At 42.9% G+C, this 16,134-nt stretch overlaps 1 protein-coding gene across 2 annotated transcripts in view; it reads right to left on the reverse strand.

The window, feature by feature from the left end:
* Positions 1–217: 217 nt before the first annotated feature.
* LOC126336552 (phosphatidylinositol 3,4,5-trisphosphate 3-phosphatase and dual-specificity protein phosphatase PTEN-like) overlaps positions 218–16,134 on the reverse strand; it is a 177,760-nt gene continuing 161,843 nt past the window's right edge. For both annotated transcript variants that reach the window (XM_050000389.1, XM_050000397.1), the window contains one exon: positions 218–427. In XM_050000389.1, coding sequence (XP_049856346.1) covers positions 387–427 — 41 coding nt within the window. In that variant the 3' untranslated portion in view covers positions 218–386. The remainder of the gene's footprint in view (positions 428–16,134) is intronic.

Here is a 16,134-nt window from a genome sequence, read left to right on the forward strand (position 1 = left end):
CTCTGATGAATCCAACAGAGCAGATCTACTATTATTTTTTTACTGAAATTAAGACAAAGATCTCTAGATTTCACTGTAATCCCCTCTCATCATTCATTCACATTTTTGAAAATTCTCTCCCAAATATCAGTAAAATACGACTGTGAATTTACAATGTGTAAAATGGAGTTTTCTCGGTGCTCGAACCAGTACATTGTTCAAAGAAAGAGTTACACAATTTCAAAAATATGTACAAACTTTTATTTCATTATTCCAACAAGTAGATTATTTTACAGATTCTGCATTGCCCAATTTTAACAATTGTGGGATTTCGTGTTCCTTTTAGCGTAATGACAGCATCTTGCTCCTCCACATCTTTTGTAAGATTTGTAGGAATGAACAGTTCCTCAGTAGTAACAAAATATTGGGCAGATACTTCCGGACTCATCTGTAAAGACAAAAAAGATTTGTGAAGATGAACAACCGTACCACAGAAAAGTATAATATCATGCACAAGAAGTAATTCTGAAAGTTCTCATAATTTCAATTTTCTGTATTTACCACTATCACAGTCGGCTGCTATAATTGCGTCAAATTTAGACATATTTACATATGATTTGTCAACCAACTCTGTTATAATGTTTATATCGATTCTTACAATAACCAGTGAATAAAGTAAAGACAGTACAATAAATTTCAGCTACTTAAAGTATGGTGCGGTTGACTGAAGTTGTCAGATTTATATAATGTAAACTATAGCTAGTTTGAGACTCTCCAAACGACAAATTTGTGGATGTGATGTATGAGGGGCAGTCAGATGAAAACCAAATACCCACCACAACGAGATCATGGAATGGTTCCATTCAGAAGTAATTACCACACGCATCAAGACATTTATCCCACTGGGAGACGAGACGATCGAGTCTTATTTCGTAGAACGCGGTCGGCCGCTGACTGATCTACCCCCGCAGCATTCTGACAGCCAACAGTGGAAGCATCCCAGAGAAATCCAAACCTTTTCACACAAACTCCAGTAAGGTCATGACGACATTCTTCTTCGACTGCAGGGCCGTCTGTTCATTCGACGACCTCGAGCATGGAACCACAATCAATACACTATGTGATCAAAAGTATCCGGACATCTGCCTGAAAATGACTTACAAGTTCGTGACGCCCTCCATCGGTAATGCTGGAATTCAGTATGGTGTTGGCCCACCTTTAACCTTGATGACAGCTTCCTCTCTCGCAGGCATACGTTCAATAAAGTGATGGAAGGTTTCTTTGGGAATGGCAGCCCATTCTTCATGTCGGTTGGGAAGGCCTGGCTCGAAGTCGGCGTTCCAAAGCATCCTGAAGGTGTTCTATAGGATTCAGGTCACGACTCTGTGCAGGCCAGTCCATTATAGGGATATTATTGTCGTGTAACCACTCCGCCACAGGCCGTGCATTATGAACAGGTGCTCGATCGTGTTGAATGATGCAATCGCCGTCCCCGAATTGCTCTTCAACAGTGGGAAGCAAGAAGGTGCTTAAAACATCAGAGTAGGCCTGTGCTGTGATTCTATCACACGCAAAACAACAAGGGGTGCAAGCCCCCTCCATGAAAACACGACCACACCATAACACCACCGCCTACGAATTTTACCGTTGGCACTACACACACTGGCATATGACATTCACCGGGCATTCGCCACACCCACATCGTGCCGTCGGATCGCCACATTGTGTACCGTTATTCCTCACTCCTCACAAGATTTTTTCACTGTTCAATCGTCCAGTGTTTACGCTGCTTACACCAAGCGAGGCGTCGTTTGGCATTTACTGGCGTTATGTGTGGCTTATGAGCAGCCACTCGACCATGAAATCCAAGTTTTCTCACCTCCCGCCTAACTGTCATTGTGCTTGCAGTGGAGACGCAATTTGGAATTCCTGTGTGATGATCTGGATAGATGTCTGCCTATTACTCATTACGACCCTCTTCAACTGTCGGCGGTCTCTGTAATCAACAGACGAGGTCAGCCTGTACGCTTTTGTACTGTACGTGTCCCTTCACGTTTCCACTTCACTATCACATCGGAAACAGTGGACCTAGGTAGATATGGAAATCTCGCGTACAGACGTATGACACAAGTGACACCCAATCACCTGACTACTTTGGAAAGCCGGCCGCGGTGGTCTAGCGGTTCTAGGCGCCCAGTCCGGAACAGCGCGACTGCTACGGTCGCAGGTTCGAATCCTGCCTCGGGCATGGCTGTGTGTGATGTTCTTAGGTTAGTTAGGTTTAAGTAGTTCTAAGTTCTAGGGGACTGTTGACCACAAATGTTAAGTCCCATAGTGCTCAGAACCATTTGAACCATACTTTGGAAATCCGTGAGTTTCGCGGAGCGTTCCGTACTCCTCTCTCACGATGTCTAATGACTACTGAGGTCGCTGATGTGGGGTACCTGACAGTAGGTGGCAGCATAATGCACCTAATATGGAAACATACGTTTTTGAGGGTGTCCAGATACTTTTTATCACATAGTGTATGTAGCGCTATGAAGAAACTTTGCAGAAATTGCGATGCGCCATAAAGAAAAACGCTCACGAATTATGTTGGACGGAACTATTCTGTTGCACAATAATGCCCGTTCCGACACCTCTAATCAGATGAAGGCTATGCTTCAGTGGTTTGATTGAGAAACACTGCAACATCCCCCGTACAATGCGAATCTTTCATCCTGTGATTTTCACATCTTTAGAGAACTAAAGAAATATATGCGTAGATGTCGATTTCAGTCGGACGAAGAAGTGCAAGAGTGGGTGCAATTGTGGATCCGTTAGCGGAAGACCGCGTTCTACGAAACAGGAATTAATCGTCTTGTCTCCCAGCGGGATAAATTCTTGACCCGTGTACTGATTACTTTTGAAAGGAACCATTCCATGGTCTCATTGTGGAGAGTATTCAATATTCATTTGACTGCCTCTTATACTTTTGAAGATGGTTGTCCTTTTGTAACGCAAGTACACATTCTATAAATACAAAAAATACAATGACTGAAATAGAAAGTGTTGCCCCACGAAGCACCAGTCAGATATTTACCAAACACTGTAGAGATCTTCATCTCATAAAGGATATTCTATTACTAAACTTTCAATCCATTCAGAACTGATGTGCATCAACAACATCCCTATGAGGTTTGACCTTCATGGGCACGAATTCACTCTTCAGTTCATTGTGGCATGGAATCAAGCCGCCTCCGAATGTCATCTTTAGAAATATCCACCTATTTCTGAAACTCATGCTGTATGAGTTCATGCAGTCTGATGTCTGAAGGCTGCAATGAATGTATAAGTCTTCCCATCGCACTCTAGATGTGTTCTATCAGTGACAAACCAGAGGACCGGGCATGCCAGTCAGGGATCCAAATACTCCTTCTGGAATATGCCATTTAGTACCCTGTTCATGAAGGCTGTGACAACAAGGTTTCCCATTCTTGCCACATACTTGCGATCATTCAGCCTCCCTTCAACAGATACCAGATCAATCCTGTTGTCACATCAAATAGCTTCCGACACGATGATATCAAGGGTTGGAGTGGTGTGAGCCTTACGAACCGCTGCTTCCTGTGACCTTCCATCAAGTCGTCTATGGACTCGGAGGCGCCGATCTGACAGCCACAAACAGTGACAAACAGCTCTATGCCATGAATGTCTTTGTTGTGAATGCTATCAGCGGTAAACGACGCATGACGACTCGAGAGCTCAATCCAGGTTCGAGCAATCTGGTTTCCCGACGGTTCGTGGTGACACTTTGCCTGTGACACCTTCCTGGATTCCATCTCGTCTGAGCTGGTCGAACTATTGTATCTGCCTGGTGGTCGTTTCTTCCGCACACCACGCAGACCATGTTGGTAGCTGCCCATGCCCAGGACACGTTTATGCACTCGAGTTGAGCCTATATAAAATTATTTTGCGCTCTTAAATATAATGTTCAGTCAGAAATATATATGCCAAGTTACTCTTTAACAATCGTGTTATAAGACTAAACAACTTCAAACACAATAAATCTAACCAAAAAAATTGAAAATATTCCGAAAAAGAAACCTGCGTAGATGTACCACAATCTCCCCTATGAATATTTAACTTCCTGTCAACGACACGTTTAGAGACAAGCATAGATTGGGGGATGGTGTGTGACCAAGTGTTTCTAAAGAGGGCACCCTGGCAATCTCCTTTATTTCATAAGCAAAACCACGGAAAACCGAAACATAGATGGCCAAATAGGGATCTCAGAAAATGGTTCAAATGGCTCTGTGCACTATGGGACTGAACTTCTGAGGTCATCATTCCCCTAGAACTTAGAATTACTTAAACTCAACTAACCTAAGGACATACCACACATCCGTGCCCGAGGCTGGATTCGAACCTGCGACCGTAGCGGTCGCGCGGTTCCAGACTGTAGCGTCTAGAACCGCTTGGCCACTCCGGCCCGCTTGAATGCAAGTAGTGTCTCGAGAGGGAGAACACCGGCATTTGCATTGGCTAAGTTCGTGATGAAGAATTCGCAGCAGAATTTACTTGAAAAGATTTGAATATATAAAACAAAGGTAAGTCCAATACATCAACGAAAATTTAGACTTACTCATACGCAAGAGGCAGCACGGAAGAAGAGAATCAGATTTGTGTAACTTAGAAACAGCTCTTTGTGTAGCTATTCCAGTCAAAACTAAGAACTTCACAATGACAAGAATTGTCTTTCTCTACCCATAATTCATCAATGTGTAATATATTAACCTTACAACATAGCCTAATTTTTTCTTTCCGTTGTCTTCGAATTTATTTTCGAGGTTTTGTGACCAGCAATCTGTTTGGTGATCATACGAGTGTAAGGATTCTGGCGATTTTCAGAAAGTGTATAAAAGCCTTCAATATCCCCAAAGTCACGTGTGATTCATATCTTCAAACCTGGAAAATCGTCAGATGAGTTCAAAAATTACAGTCCAGTATCCTTGCTGTGCCAACTGCTCCAAATCATCGATGGAATATTGCTGAATCGTTTGATTCATGTCGGATCCGTTCTAACATAAGAATAAGCAGGTTTCAGGCCAGAAAAAAGCTGTACGGGTGATGTCCCCAATCTCAGAAAATTTACTGAGGACAGATTTGAAGCTCAGAGAATTACAGCAGTAGCTATTATCGATCTCACGGCTGCTTAAAACACTGTCAGTCACCGCGTATAATGACAGAAGTCTTGTGAGATAACTAAAGATTACGTTTCTACCAAACTTATTCAAAGCTTACTCCAAAACAAAAGATTTTATATGGATTTCAGGTATCAGCTTAGTCGACAGAGATGTCAAAGAAATGGTTACCAAAACCAAGTGTTCTTTTACCAGTGCTATTTAACATCAATACCAATGATCAACTACTTTCGACGAACACAAGCAGTTTCTCTTATGCCCATGATTTCGGGTTAGCAAGGCAAGAGAAATTTTTTCAAGATGTTGAAGCCCACGAGATAGATACGTTTGTGGAGATGAGTGTCTATTTCCCTAAAAATCCATTTCATTCAAACCCGGCTAATACCCAACTGAATGCGTTCCATTTTAATCTCAATCAAGACATGACACAAACTTAACACAACAAGACAAGGATACAGTTAGCAAATATGCCCCATCAAAAACACCTGGAAGTCACTTTGAATCATATTCTGACGTACAGGCAGAACTGCAACGATACGAGAATGAAAGCGAAAGCCAGACAAAATATCCTTCGCAACATCGCTGGTGGCTCTCGATCATAAACCCTAAGGACGACAGCACTAGCAACGTTTTGCTGTGCTGCAGAGCATGTGCGCGTAGTCTGGTACAAATCCATCCACGCAAAACATAATTGACAAGATTCTAAATGAAATGTGTTCGCTTATTACAGTTTATCCACGCTACTTGTAAAACTCTACCAAACAGCAGTCATACCACCACCAGATGCTCATCGTAAAGCAGCTCCTAACGTGAAAAGAACAAATCAGGCTCATCGGGGAACTCATCCATTATATGGGCATGTGTGTGAATTCCTAAGGGACCAAACTGCTGAGGTCATCGGTCCCTAGACATACACACTACTTAAACTAACTTATGTTAAGAACAACATACACACTCATGCCCGAGCGAGAACTCGAACCTTCGGCGGGAGGGACTGGACAATCCGTAACATGGCGCCTCTAACCGCGCGGCCACTCCTTGCAGCACATGGGCATGTTCTACCAGACCAAGGGCTGAGTGCCATAAGAAGCATCCTCAAGACTACTACGACCTTGCACACAACAGCAGCTACAGCAAGGAAACAATAGTGGATTTCTCGACTTGCGAACATTTCCACCTGTCATATGGAGGTCATTCAACCGTTTTTATTCTGGAGTTGGAAGAACCAGGATCAACCTCCATAAATGGCACTACCATGTGGATACCACAAACTGGACCGTGGAACATCTACTGGACTGTCAATTGTCCCCTGCATCTTGCACTAAAGATCTTCAGATTGCAGTTCCGAGGGTAATTGAAGTTGTAAGATTTTAGTCAGCAGTAGTGTAACTTCATAATTCGTTCTCTCTCTAGGTAACAACCATATATTGTGTTTGTGTCTGAGTCGAACAAATTATTATTTGAAACTTTTCAGGATTTGTATATTTACTTTCCTTTGAAAAGGTGTTATTCGGACTTAACAAAGGTCTATCATGACGATCACCTCTTCAGTAACCACATAAATCTGCACCTTTCCAAATGGAGCACAAAAATTAAATGTTTGGGTTGAAGCGATTAGTTGCATGTTCATGATAATCATTAGGTGGAATATGGCAAATGAACAAAAACTTCCTAAAAATGTTAAAATTGCTACACACTGACAATTTACAGATTTTTAATTACTATCTATTTCTATTCGAAAATTCCTCTGCGGTATACAAGGACTGTTAAGAAGAAATAACACTGATTTGCATATAAAAAAAATTACTGCTCATGAGATATTTTATTTCCTTGGCTAGATTGTTAACGAGCTTCAAAGTTCGCTATTTCATTCCATATTGTGCTAAAGTTAGATTCACCTGAGGCTAGTACAGATCATTTATTCTTCTAGCGTTGTCCTTGTGAATACATCTATTGCTCTCTGAATAAAATAGTTTGTTGTGAAAAAATTACATCACTTCATGAATGTGCTGGTGAAATTTTTTGGGCAGCTGACCATTTCAGTTTGAGAGTAATTCAGATATAACCTAATCTTAGAATAATTAGGTCAGCTCGTAGTACTTAGCTTTCTTAAAATAAAGTGCATGCGTAAAATTGTGTTTAATCCCATTATGTGTACCAGTGCTGAGCTCTTTTTCATTTAATTTTTTGTATTAAACTGCATAACTTGTTCTGTCTGTATGAAATATTACTTACATACACACCTCTTACTAGGTTTATGTAAGCCACATTCAAAGTATGGTACCCAAACCATATGGTACATGTGATACACAGTCAAAGCATCCTTCAGCTGCTTTTCTGTCGCATTCATAGGTGGAACATACACTCCTGGAAATGGAAAAAAGAACACATTGACACCGGTGTGTCAGACCCACCATACCTGCTCCGGACACTGCGAGAGGGCTGTACAAGCAATGATCACACGCACGGCACAGCGGACACACCAGGAACCGCGGTGTTGGCCGTCGAATGGCGCTAGCTGCGCAGCATTTGTACACCGCCGCCGTCAGTGTCAGCCAGTTTGCCGTGGCATACGGAGCTCCATCGCAGTCTTTAACACTGGTAGCATGCCGCGACAGCGTGGACGTGAACCGTATGTGCAGTTGACGGACTTTGAGCAAGGGCGTATAGTGGGCATGCGGGAGGCCGGGTGGACGTACCGCCGAATTGCTCAACACGTGGGGCGTGAGGTCTCCACAGTACAACGATGTTGTCGCCAGTGGTCGGCGGAAGGTGCACGTGCCCGTCGACCTGGGACCGGACCGCAGCGACGCACGGATGCACGCCAAGACCGTAGGATCCTACACAGTGCCGTAGGGGACCGCACCGCCACTTCCCAGCAAATTAGGGACACTGTTGCTCCTGGGGTATCGGCGAGGACCATTCGCAACCGTCTCCACGAAGCTGGGCTACGGTCCCGCACACCGTTACGCCGTCTTCCGCTCACGCCCCAACATCGTACAGCCCGCCTCCAGTGGTGTCGCGACAGGCGTGAATGGAGGGACGAATGGAGACGTGTCGTCTTCAGCGATGAGAGTCACTTCTGCCTTGGTGCCAATGATGGTCGTATGCGTGTTTGGCGCCGTGCAGGTGAGCGTCACAATCAGGACTGCATACGACCGAGGCACACAGGGCCAACACCCGGCATCATGGTGTGGGGAGCGATCTCCTACACTGGCCGTACACCTGTGGTGATCGTCGAGGGGACACTGAATAGTGCACGGTACATCCAAACCGTCATCGAACCCATCGTTCTACCATTCCTAGACCGGCAAGGGAACTTGCTGTTCCAACAGGACAATGCACGTCCGCATGTATCCCGTGCCACCCAACGTGCTCTAGAAGGTGTAAGTCAACTACCCTGGCCAGCAAGATCTCCGGATCTGTCCCCCATTGAGCATGTTTGGGACTGGATGAAGCGTCGTCTCACGCGGTCTGCACGTCCAGCACGAACGCCGATCCAACTGAGGCGCCAGGTGGAAATGGCATGGCAAGCCGTTCCACAGGACTACATCCAGCATGTCTACGATCGTCTCCATGGGAGAATAGCAGCCCGCATTGCTGCGAAAGGTGGATATACACTGTACTAGTGCCGACATTGTGCATTCTCTGTTTCCAGTGTCTATGTGACTGTGTTTCTGTCAGTGTGATCATGTGATGTATCTGACCCCAGGAATGTGTCAATAAAGTTTCCCCTTCCTGGGACAATGAATTCACGTTCTTATTTCAATTTCCAGGAGTTTAGAATTAATACACAGTTCTGTTAATGGACCTGTACCAGTTTCAGGACAATTGAACTATTGTTCTCCATATCAGCAAAGTCAAAGGTCAGTGTCCTACTAGATCAATGTCCTGGCATTTCTGTGACTTATTCCAAGGTCAAGCGCCCACCTATCGCCGCTCCCCTCCCCATTCTCAACCACTCTCTCAGACAAGGAGTCCAAAGTTCAAGACAGCCACTTGGCCTAGCTTCCTCATCCTTTGTATAAATGATCTGTCACGTTATTGTTATCATTAATTACCCAATAAGTATAATTTACGTAATTTATTAACCAATTATAATTATTTTACTCCACCACCGCTACCAATGTCTTATTACCCATCACATGTACTCCTACTCACTTCTGACATCTGCATCTATCTTTTATGCTATTTCTTTTTTGCACTTTGCAGCTGCGTATTGTGTTCAATGCCATTTCTGCAAGCACACCACCACCTTCTTCCATCGGTACTGACAGTTATGAAGCTATTTGTTAGAGTTTTCCTCATTTTTCAAACTAACCATTTTTCCAGAACATAAAGACGAGATTGTAAATGTATAACAATTAACACAATCGATTATTTAAACAAATTACACTGATATGCCACATTTAAATACAATTTAAGACAAAAAGACGCACCACGAAGGAATAATCGAATGGAATGAAAATCGGTAAATGTGATGTACACGTAAAAACAAACAAATGATTATAATTTCAAAAAAATTGCATCATTTATTCAAGAAAAAGACCTTCGCAAAGTGAGCAAGTCAGTAACGTTTCATCGAAAGGTTCTGGGCGCTTCAGTCCGGAACCGCGCTGCTGCTACAGTCGCGGGTTCGAATCCTGCCTCGGGCATGGATGTGTTAGTTAGGTTTAAGTAGTTCTAAGTCTAGGGGAATGATGAGCTCAGATGTTAAGTCCCATAGTGCTTAGAGCCATTTGAACCATCCGCCTCTGCCCATTATCAAGCAGTTATTCGGCTTGGTGTTGACTGACTGAGTTGTTAGATGTACTCCTCAGGGATATAGTGCCAAACTGTGTCCAGTCGGCCGCGTTGTATGCTGGTTGGAGAGCCCTTGGAGGGTCCTGGCCGTAATGTTCCAAAAGTTCTCAGATGGGGAGACATTTGGTTACCATAGCCTTGTGTGAGTGGGCATTATCTTGCTGAAATGTAAGCCAGGATGCCTCAAGTGAAGGACAACAAAATGGGACGTAGAACATCGTCGACGTACCGCTGTGCTGTAAACGTGCAGCGGATGACAGCCGAAGGGGCCCTGAAAGAAAACTGCACCCCAGACCGTTAACTCCCGGTGGTGCGGCTGTATGGAGGGTGACAATCAGGTTGGTATCCCATCACTGTCCGGGGCATCTTCACACACATATTTCCTGGTCACCAGCACCTAATTGACTAGAGTGTAATTGTCTCCCGATGACCAGCGAAGACGTGTCTAGAGACGTCCCAGACAGCGGTGGGTTACCAATCTGACTGTCGGCCAACTTACAGCCTGACAACTACCGGGTGTTCAAAAAGTCTCTCCGCAGTGCCGTATGATCGTTAGCCGTGCGTGCAGTCTGCCGCAGTGAACATACTGAAATGAAACTCAGTGAAATACAAGTTATTAATTTACTGAAAATTCACTTTTACTAACAAATTTTCACTTTAAATGTTGAAAGTGCCCCCCCCCCCCCCCCCCCCCTGTTGTTGAAAACACAATTCAATTCGTCTAATTATGTTTCCAAATACAAGCTGTAACATTTCTTCTGTAACAGAAGCAGTGAAAGTGATATTGCAGTTTCCAATTCATCGATGGATTTTGGACGGTTTTTATAGACAGTTGCTTTCGCTGCGCACCAGAAGAAAAAGTCAGGTGATTGTTAGGTCAGGCGATCGTGGAGGCCAAAGTCCCTGTGAAATTATGCAATCACCAAAAACATCAGCAAGCAGTCACAATGAAACGCGAGCTGTATGGGCGGTTGCACCATCTTGTTGAAAATAACCGTTCAGTATTTCACTTAACACAAGTTCTCCTATGAATGAGTACAGAATATCACTGCAGTATCGTTGTGGGTTGATTTTTCGTTGAAAAGTATGGGACCGACAATTGCAATCCAAACTCCTATTTTCACAGAATGAAGAGTTCCTCATGAATACACAATGGATTTGCAGTACTCCACATACGAGAATTTTGCGAGTTCATGTACCCAAATAAATGAAACCACGCCTCATCAGTGAAAAACATTTCATTTAGAATATCCCTTCCATTTTGTTGAGCGAAATGTTTGAACCATTGACAATAATGCAGTCTCTTGCCATGATCAGTATTTTTCAGTTCTTGCACGACTGTCACTTTGTATGGGAAAAGTTCTAATTTTTTACTTACAGCTGTGTGGGCCGTTCCGACACTAACATCGATCTCCTGTGCGAGTTTTCTTAGTGACTTGTTCGGACTCATGGAGATTATATCGGAAATAGCGAGTAGTTTATCCTCAGACAAAACGCTGGGACGACCACTTCTCGGTGCATTTGTCACTGAACCAGCACTTCGAAATTTGTTAATCAAATCTCGTACAGTATCACGACGTGGGGTGTTGTCTCCGGGAAAACTGAGTTAAATGTTTGACGAACTGAAACTGTGTATTTACCGCCAGCTTTGAACACTTGTTCGACTAAAAACACACATTCTTCAATGGCTAGCATTTTAACAGCGACAGTACTAAACAAACGAACAAAGGAACTAAACTTAAACGTCCACGTCAACACGTAACGACACACACCAACGACACTGCTGACGCCGGCTAAGATAAACGAAACAGTAGAACGTTGGGAGAGTCCACTTGAAGGGAAGTAACCCAGGCAGGCGAACAATCATACGGCACTGTGGAAAGACTATTTGAACACCCCTTAGGAGTGATGGTCTAGCGTGTCATTTCTTTTCACCCGCGGCACCCTTACAGCAAGGCGATACGTCGACGATGTTCTACGCCCCGTTTTGTTGCTCTTCATTTTATGGCATTCTGGGCTTACATTAAAGCAAGATGATGTCCGCCCTGACATGGCAACAGTTTCTACTGCTTGTCTTCGTCCTTTCCAAACCCTACCTTGATCAGAAAGGTCGCCAGATCTCTCATCAAATGAGAATGTTTGGAACATTATAGGCAAGCCCTTCAGCCAGTTAGGGATTTTGACGATCTAACGCGCCAATTGGACAGAATTTGGTACAATATCACTCAGTGTGATATCGAACAACTCTGTCAATCAACGCGAAGCCGAATAACTAATTGCATTTGACCAGAAGAAGGGATCGGTTGGTAGGACATGTTCTGAGGCATCACGGGGTCACCAATTTAGTATTGGAGGGCAGCGTGGAGGGTAAAAATCGTAGAGGGAGACCAACAGATGACTGCACTAAGCAGATTCAGAAGGATGTAGGTTGCAATAGGTACTGGGAGATGAAGAAGCTTGCACAGGATAGAGTAGCATGGAGAGGTGCATCAAACCAGTCTCAGGACTGAAGACCACAACAACAACAACATGGGTCAGGACTGGAGCAAAGCGTTATTGACTTGCTCAATTTGTAAAAATCTTTCTCCTGAATAAATCATCCAGTTTTTCTGAAATTGTAAATATATGTTTTTCTGTGCATGTATATCACATCTACCGATTTCCGTCCATTCGCATAACTCCCTTGTGGTGCGTCGGTTTTTGCAGTGTGCAAGAAACAAAATGGACAGAAACTACAGAAGAAGAAAACATCAGCTCCGAGAATTGCCTATGAAAACCAAAATTAGCAGGGTAAACCAGAAACCAACAAAACGTCAAACACAATTACAAAAGAGATGACCGTTCATACTGCGAACCGAGACAGTTTTCGGAAAGGAAAAGAAATGAAGATGAAAGTTCTAGCGAGGAAGAAGAGATAGAAAGGTTATTTTCTGGTAGTTCAAACCTGATGGATCGTGTTGTGAAAGAAGTTTCTGAAGAGGGTGATGCACACTGTTCGTTTTGTGACAAGACATTAAAAAAAATCAAAATCTGGAGGGCATTAGGTTCAGTGTACTAGGTTACTTTTAAATGTCCCCACCAGTGCGCCACCGGGAAAGCACCGCTCTTCCATCGCTGACTGTTCTTCGCCAGGTGGCGCCAGGTATACATGACACTGGAGGACACTAAAATCACGTGAACTCGCTGCGCGTAACTCTTGATTCGCCGGCATGTCTTTTTTAAGCAGCCGCACGCGTAGCTTCGCCCAGAGATCCACGGCATCGGTAGATTTACCAACATTTGTGTAGAAGACTGCAGTGAGGACATTACGTCAGTGTAGCATGACGCTACCAAACACTACATGTGTCAGTGATTTACACTGCGTGTCTCTCCTAATTTTCGTCAGGTAGACTTTTCTGGTTTTTCAGCAGATATTTGCAATTGATTAGTTATTTCAAGTTTCTGCTACCAGTCACTTTTTATTTTATGCTTAATCTAAATTAATGCAAGGCACATTATATTTGTCACTGATTACACGGTAATTCACTGCACAAATTGCTTCGATGTAATATAATGTGCAATATTGTAATGTCAATCAACAGCTCAGCCATTACACCAGTGATACAAGTGAAGCAGCAAGAAGATGAAATTGCTGTGATATACATAGTCAACCACAAAGCAGAAAACCAGCAGAAGACATCACTGATTTCGATTTCAAGCCATACATTGCCCCCTCCCCCCTAATACAACACTAGCAGCTACGGTAAAAAATCTAGTTTAAGACTGTTTATTTTTAAGTAACATTTCTCTATGTACAGGGTGACCAAAAAGTCAGTATAAATTTGAAAACTTAATAAACCACGGGATACTGCAGATAGAGAGGTAAAAATTGGCACACATGCTTGGAATGACATGGGATTTTATTAGAACAAAAAAAAAATTCAGAAAATGTCCGACAGATGGCGCGTGAAAGATCTCTTGCGCGCGTCGTTTGGTGATGATCGTGTGCCTAGCCGCCACTTTTGTCATGCTTGGCCTCCCAAGTCCCCAGACCTGAGTCCGTGCGATTATTGGCTTTGGGGTTACCTGAAGTCACAAGTGTATCGTGATCGACCGACATCCCTAGGGATGCTGAAAGACAACATCCGACGCCAATGCCTCACCATAACTCTGGACATGCTTTACAGTGCTGCTCACAACATTATTCCTCGACTACAGCTATTGTTGAGGAATGATGATGGACATATTGAGCATTTCCTGTAAAGAACATCATCTTTGCTTTGTCTTACTTTGTTATGCTAATTATTGCTATTCTGATCAGATGAAGTGCCATATGTCGAAAATTTCTTGAACTTTTGTATTTTTTGGTTCTAATAAAACCCCATGCCATTCCAAGAATGTGTGTCAATTTGTACCTCTCTATCTACATTATTCCGCGATTTATTCAGTTTTCAAGTTTATACTGACTTTTTGATCACCCGGTATGCATGTATGTATAAACGCCTGAAGATGAACAGAACATGTTCAAGACGCGTTGCATTATTTTAGATTATGCACAAAACAAAAAGTGGCTGGTAGCAGAAACTTGAAATAAATAATTATCCCACATAGTCACGGTTCACAAACATAGCCATTATGGCTGAAAATAATTTGCAATTAAGTTTTTGCAGTGTGTAGCTGGAGTCAGCCCAAACAAGCTCGGTTCGTCGTGTCTTTCATGCAATGCCTGGTGTCAACGGAAAGCGACGATTTGTTTCCGTTTCAAACAAAATTATTTTTAAAGCAGAATTTCACGTGCCTGTTCGATACATTAGTTTGGTGCGATATTCGTTTTATCGATGTGTTTTAGCAGAGACAGTAAAACTGGAGAAATAACGAGTACTGTTGCAGCGCTTGAGTAGCGCTGCTGCACGACAGTAGCAAGCACCTCGACCAAGGACGGCACACGTGTTCCAGCTGGAATATTGTTTATCTTCGGTTTTACTGTCCCTGATAAGACATATCGGTAAAACTAATTTCGTACAAGATTTATTTGCTACCGCTTCATCAAATGGACACCTAAAATTGCGCTTCAAGAGTCATTTTGCCTGTAACGGGAAACAAACCGACACTTTCCGTTGACATTGGCCGTCGCATGCAAAAGCCATGTAACACCAGAGCTCTAAGGCTCTACTGATTTATTTTGCCTTTTGTTCATTCAACATTCTGTCGTTAAGCTGTTGTAAATATTGTTTGATTGTATCGATATCATAAGAGCGTTTGGTTTTTTTTTTCTTTGTAAAAACTTTGATCTCCTGGTTTAATCCTATGTATTGTCTTTAGTAGTTAAACACTTTGCCTCATTTGGAGGGGAACAAAATTTACTGTATATAATTGGAATTTTGGCGAATAATTTTTTGTAGAAATGTCAATATCTGCAAATGTTCCGTTTTATGTAAAATATTTGGTTGCTGCTATGTAATTACTGACCTTCACTTAGGGCTTTTAGTTTATTGTAAGAGGAAAAGGTGGTGCAGTTCCCCTCTGTAACGAAAAGTTGCAGCGCGTGCAAAATGTGGTTGGTAGGGATGGAGGTGGAAAAAAAGAGTTAGTCGCAGACGAGCTACCGAACCGCCAACAGCGTTTGTTCAGTGTGTTGTGCTGGTGCCGAGAGAGGCCTTTTGTGCCGGCTTCCACTGCGCCAAAGCCTCGAATGGGTGGATTAATTAGCTGGCTCTGTTCTGGAAATTGTATTTAATAGTCTGAGGATCATCGCCACCAAGAAATGACAAAGCTTTACATTACCGACTGCAAATCCACTTGCCAAGATGTACTCGCCACCACACTGCGCCATCACTTCAACGAAACGAAGGAGTTGTAGAAATGTAAAGTGAAGGATAAGCTTATTTCGATGTTTGTTTGGTTCCAATAATAAGGTAATTTAAAACAAAAACTTTGATAACTTACCTTAAATTATCCCTTATCACATAATCACTCAGGGTCCTTTTCTTGTTAATTATGCTTACCTAGTGCCCTTGTTGTGAAAGTATTAAAGCCCAATTATTAATTAAATAATGCCATTTCAACACAATAAAAATAAATAACTTAAATTCAATGTAATTGTGCCAAAATTGTGTAAGATAGTTAATGCTCTTTACTGAAAGTATCTCAGTAACTGAAACTGCTTACTTTAAAGTTTTGTGGGCTTTCA

This window comes from Schistocerca gregaria, chromosome 2 (genome assembly GCF_023897955.1).
Source record: "Schistocerca gregaria isolate iqSchGreg1 chromosome 2, iqSchGreg1.2, whole genome shotgun sequence".
NCBI classification, from domain to species: domain Eukaryota; kingdom Metazoa; phylum Arthropoda; class Insecta; order Orthoptera; family Acrididae; genus Schistocerca; species Schistocerca gregaria.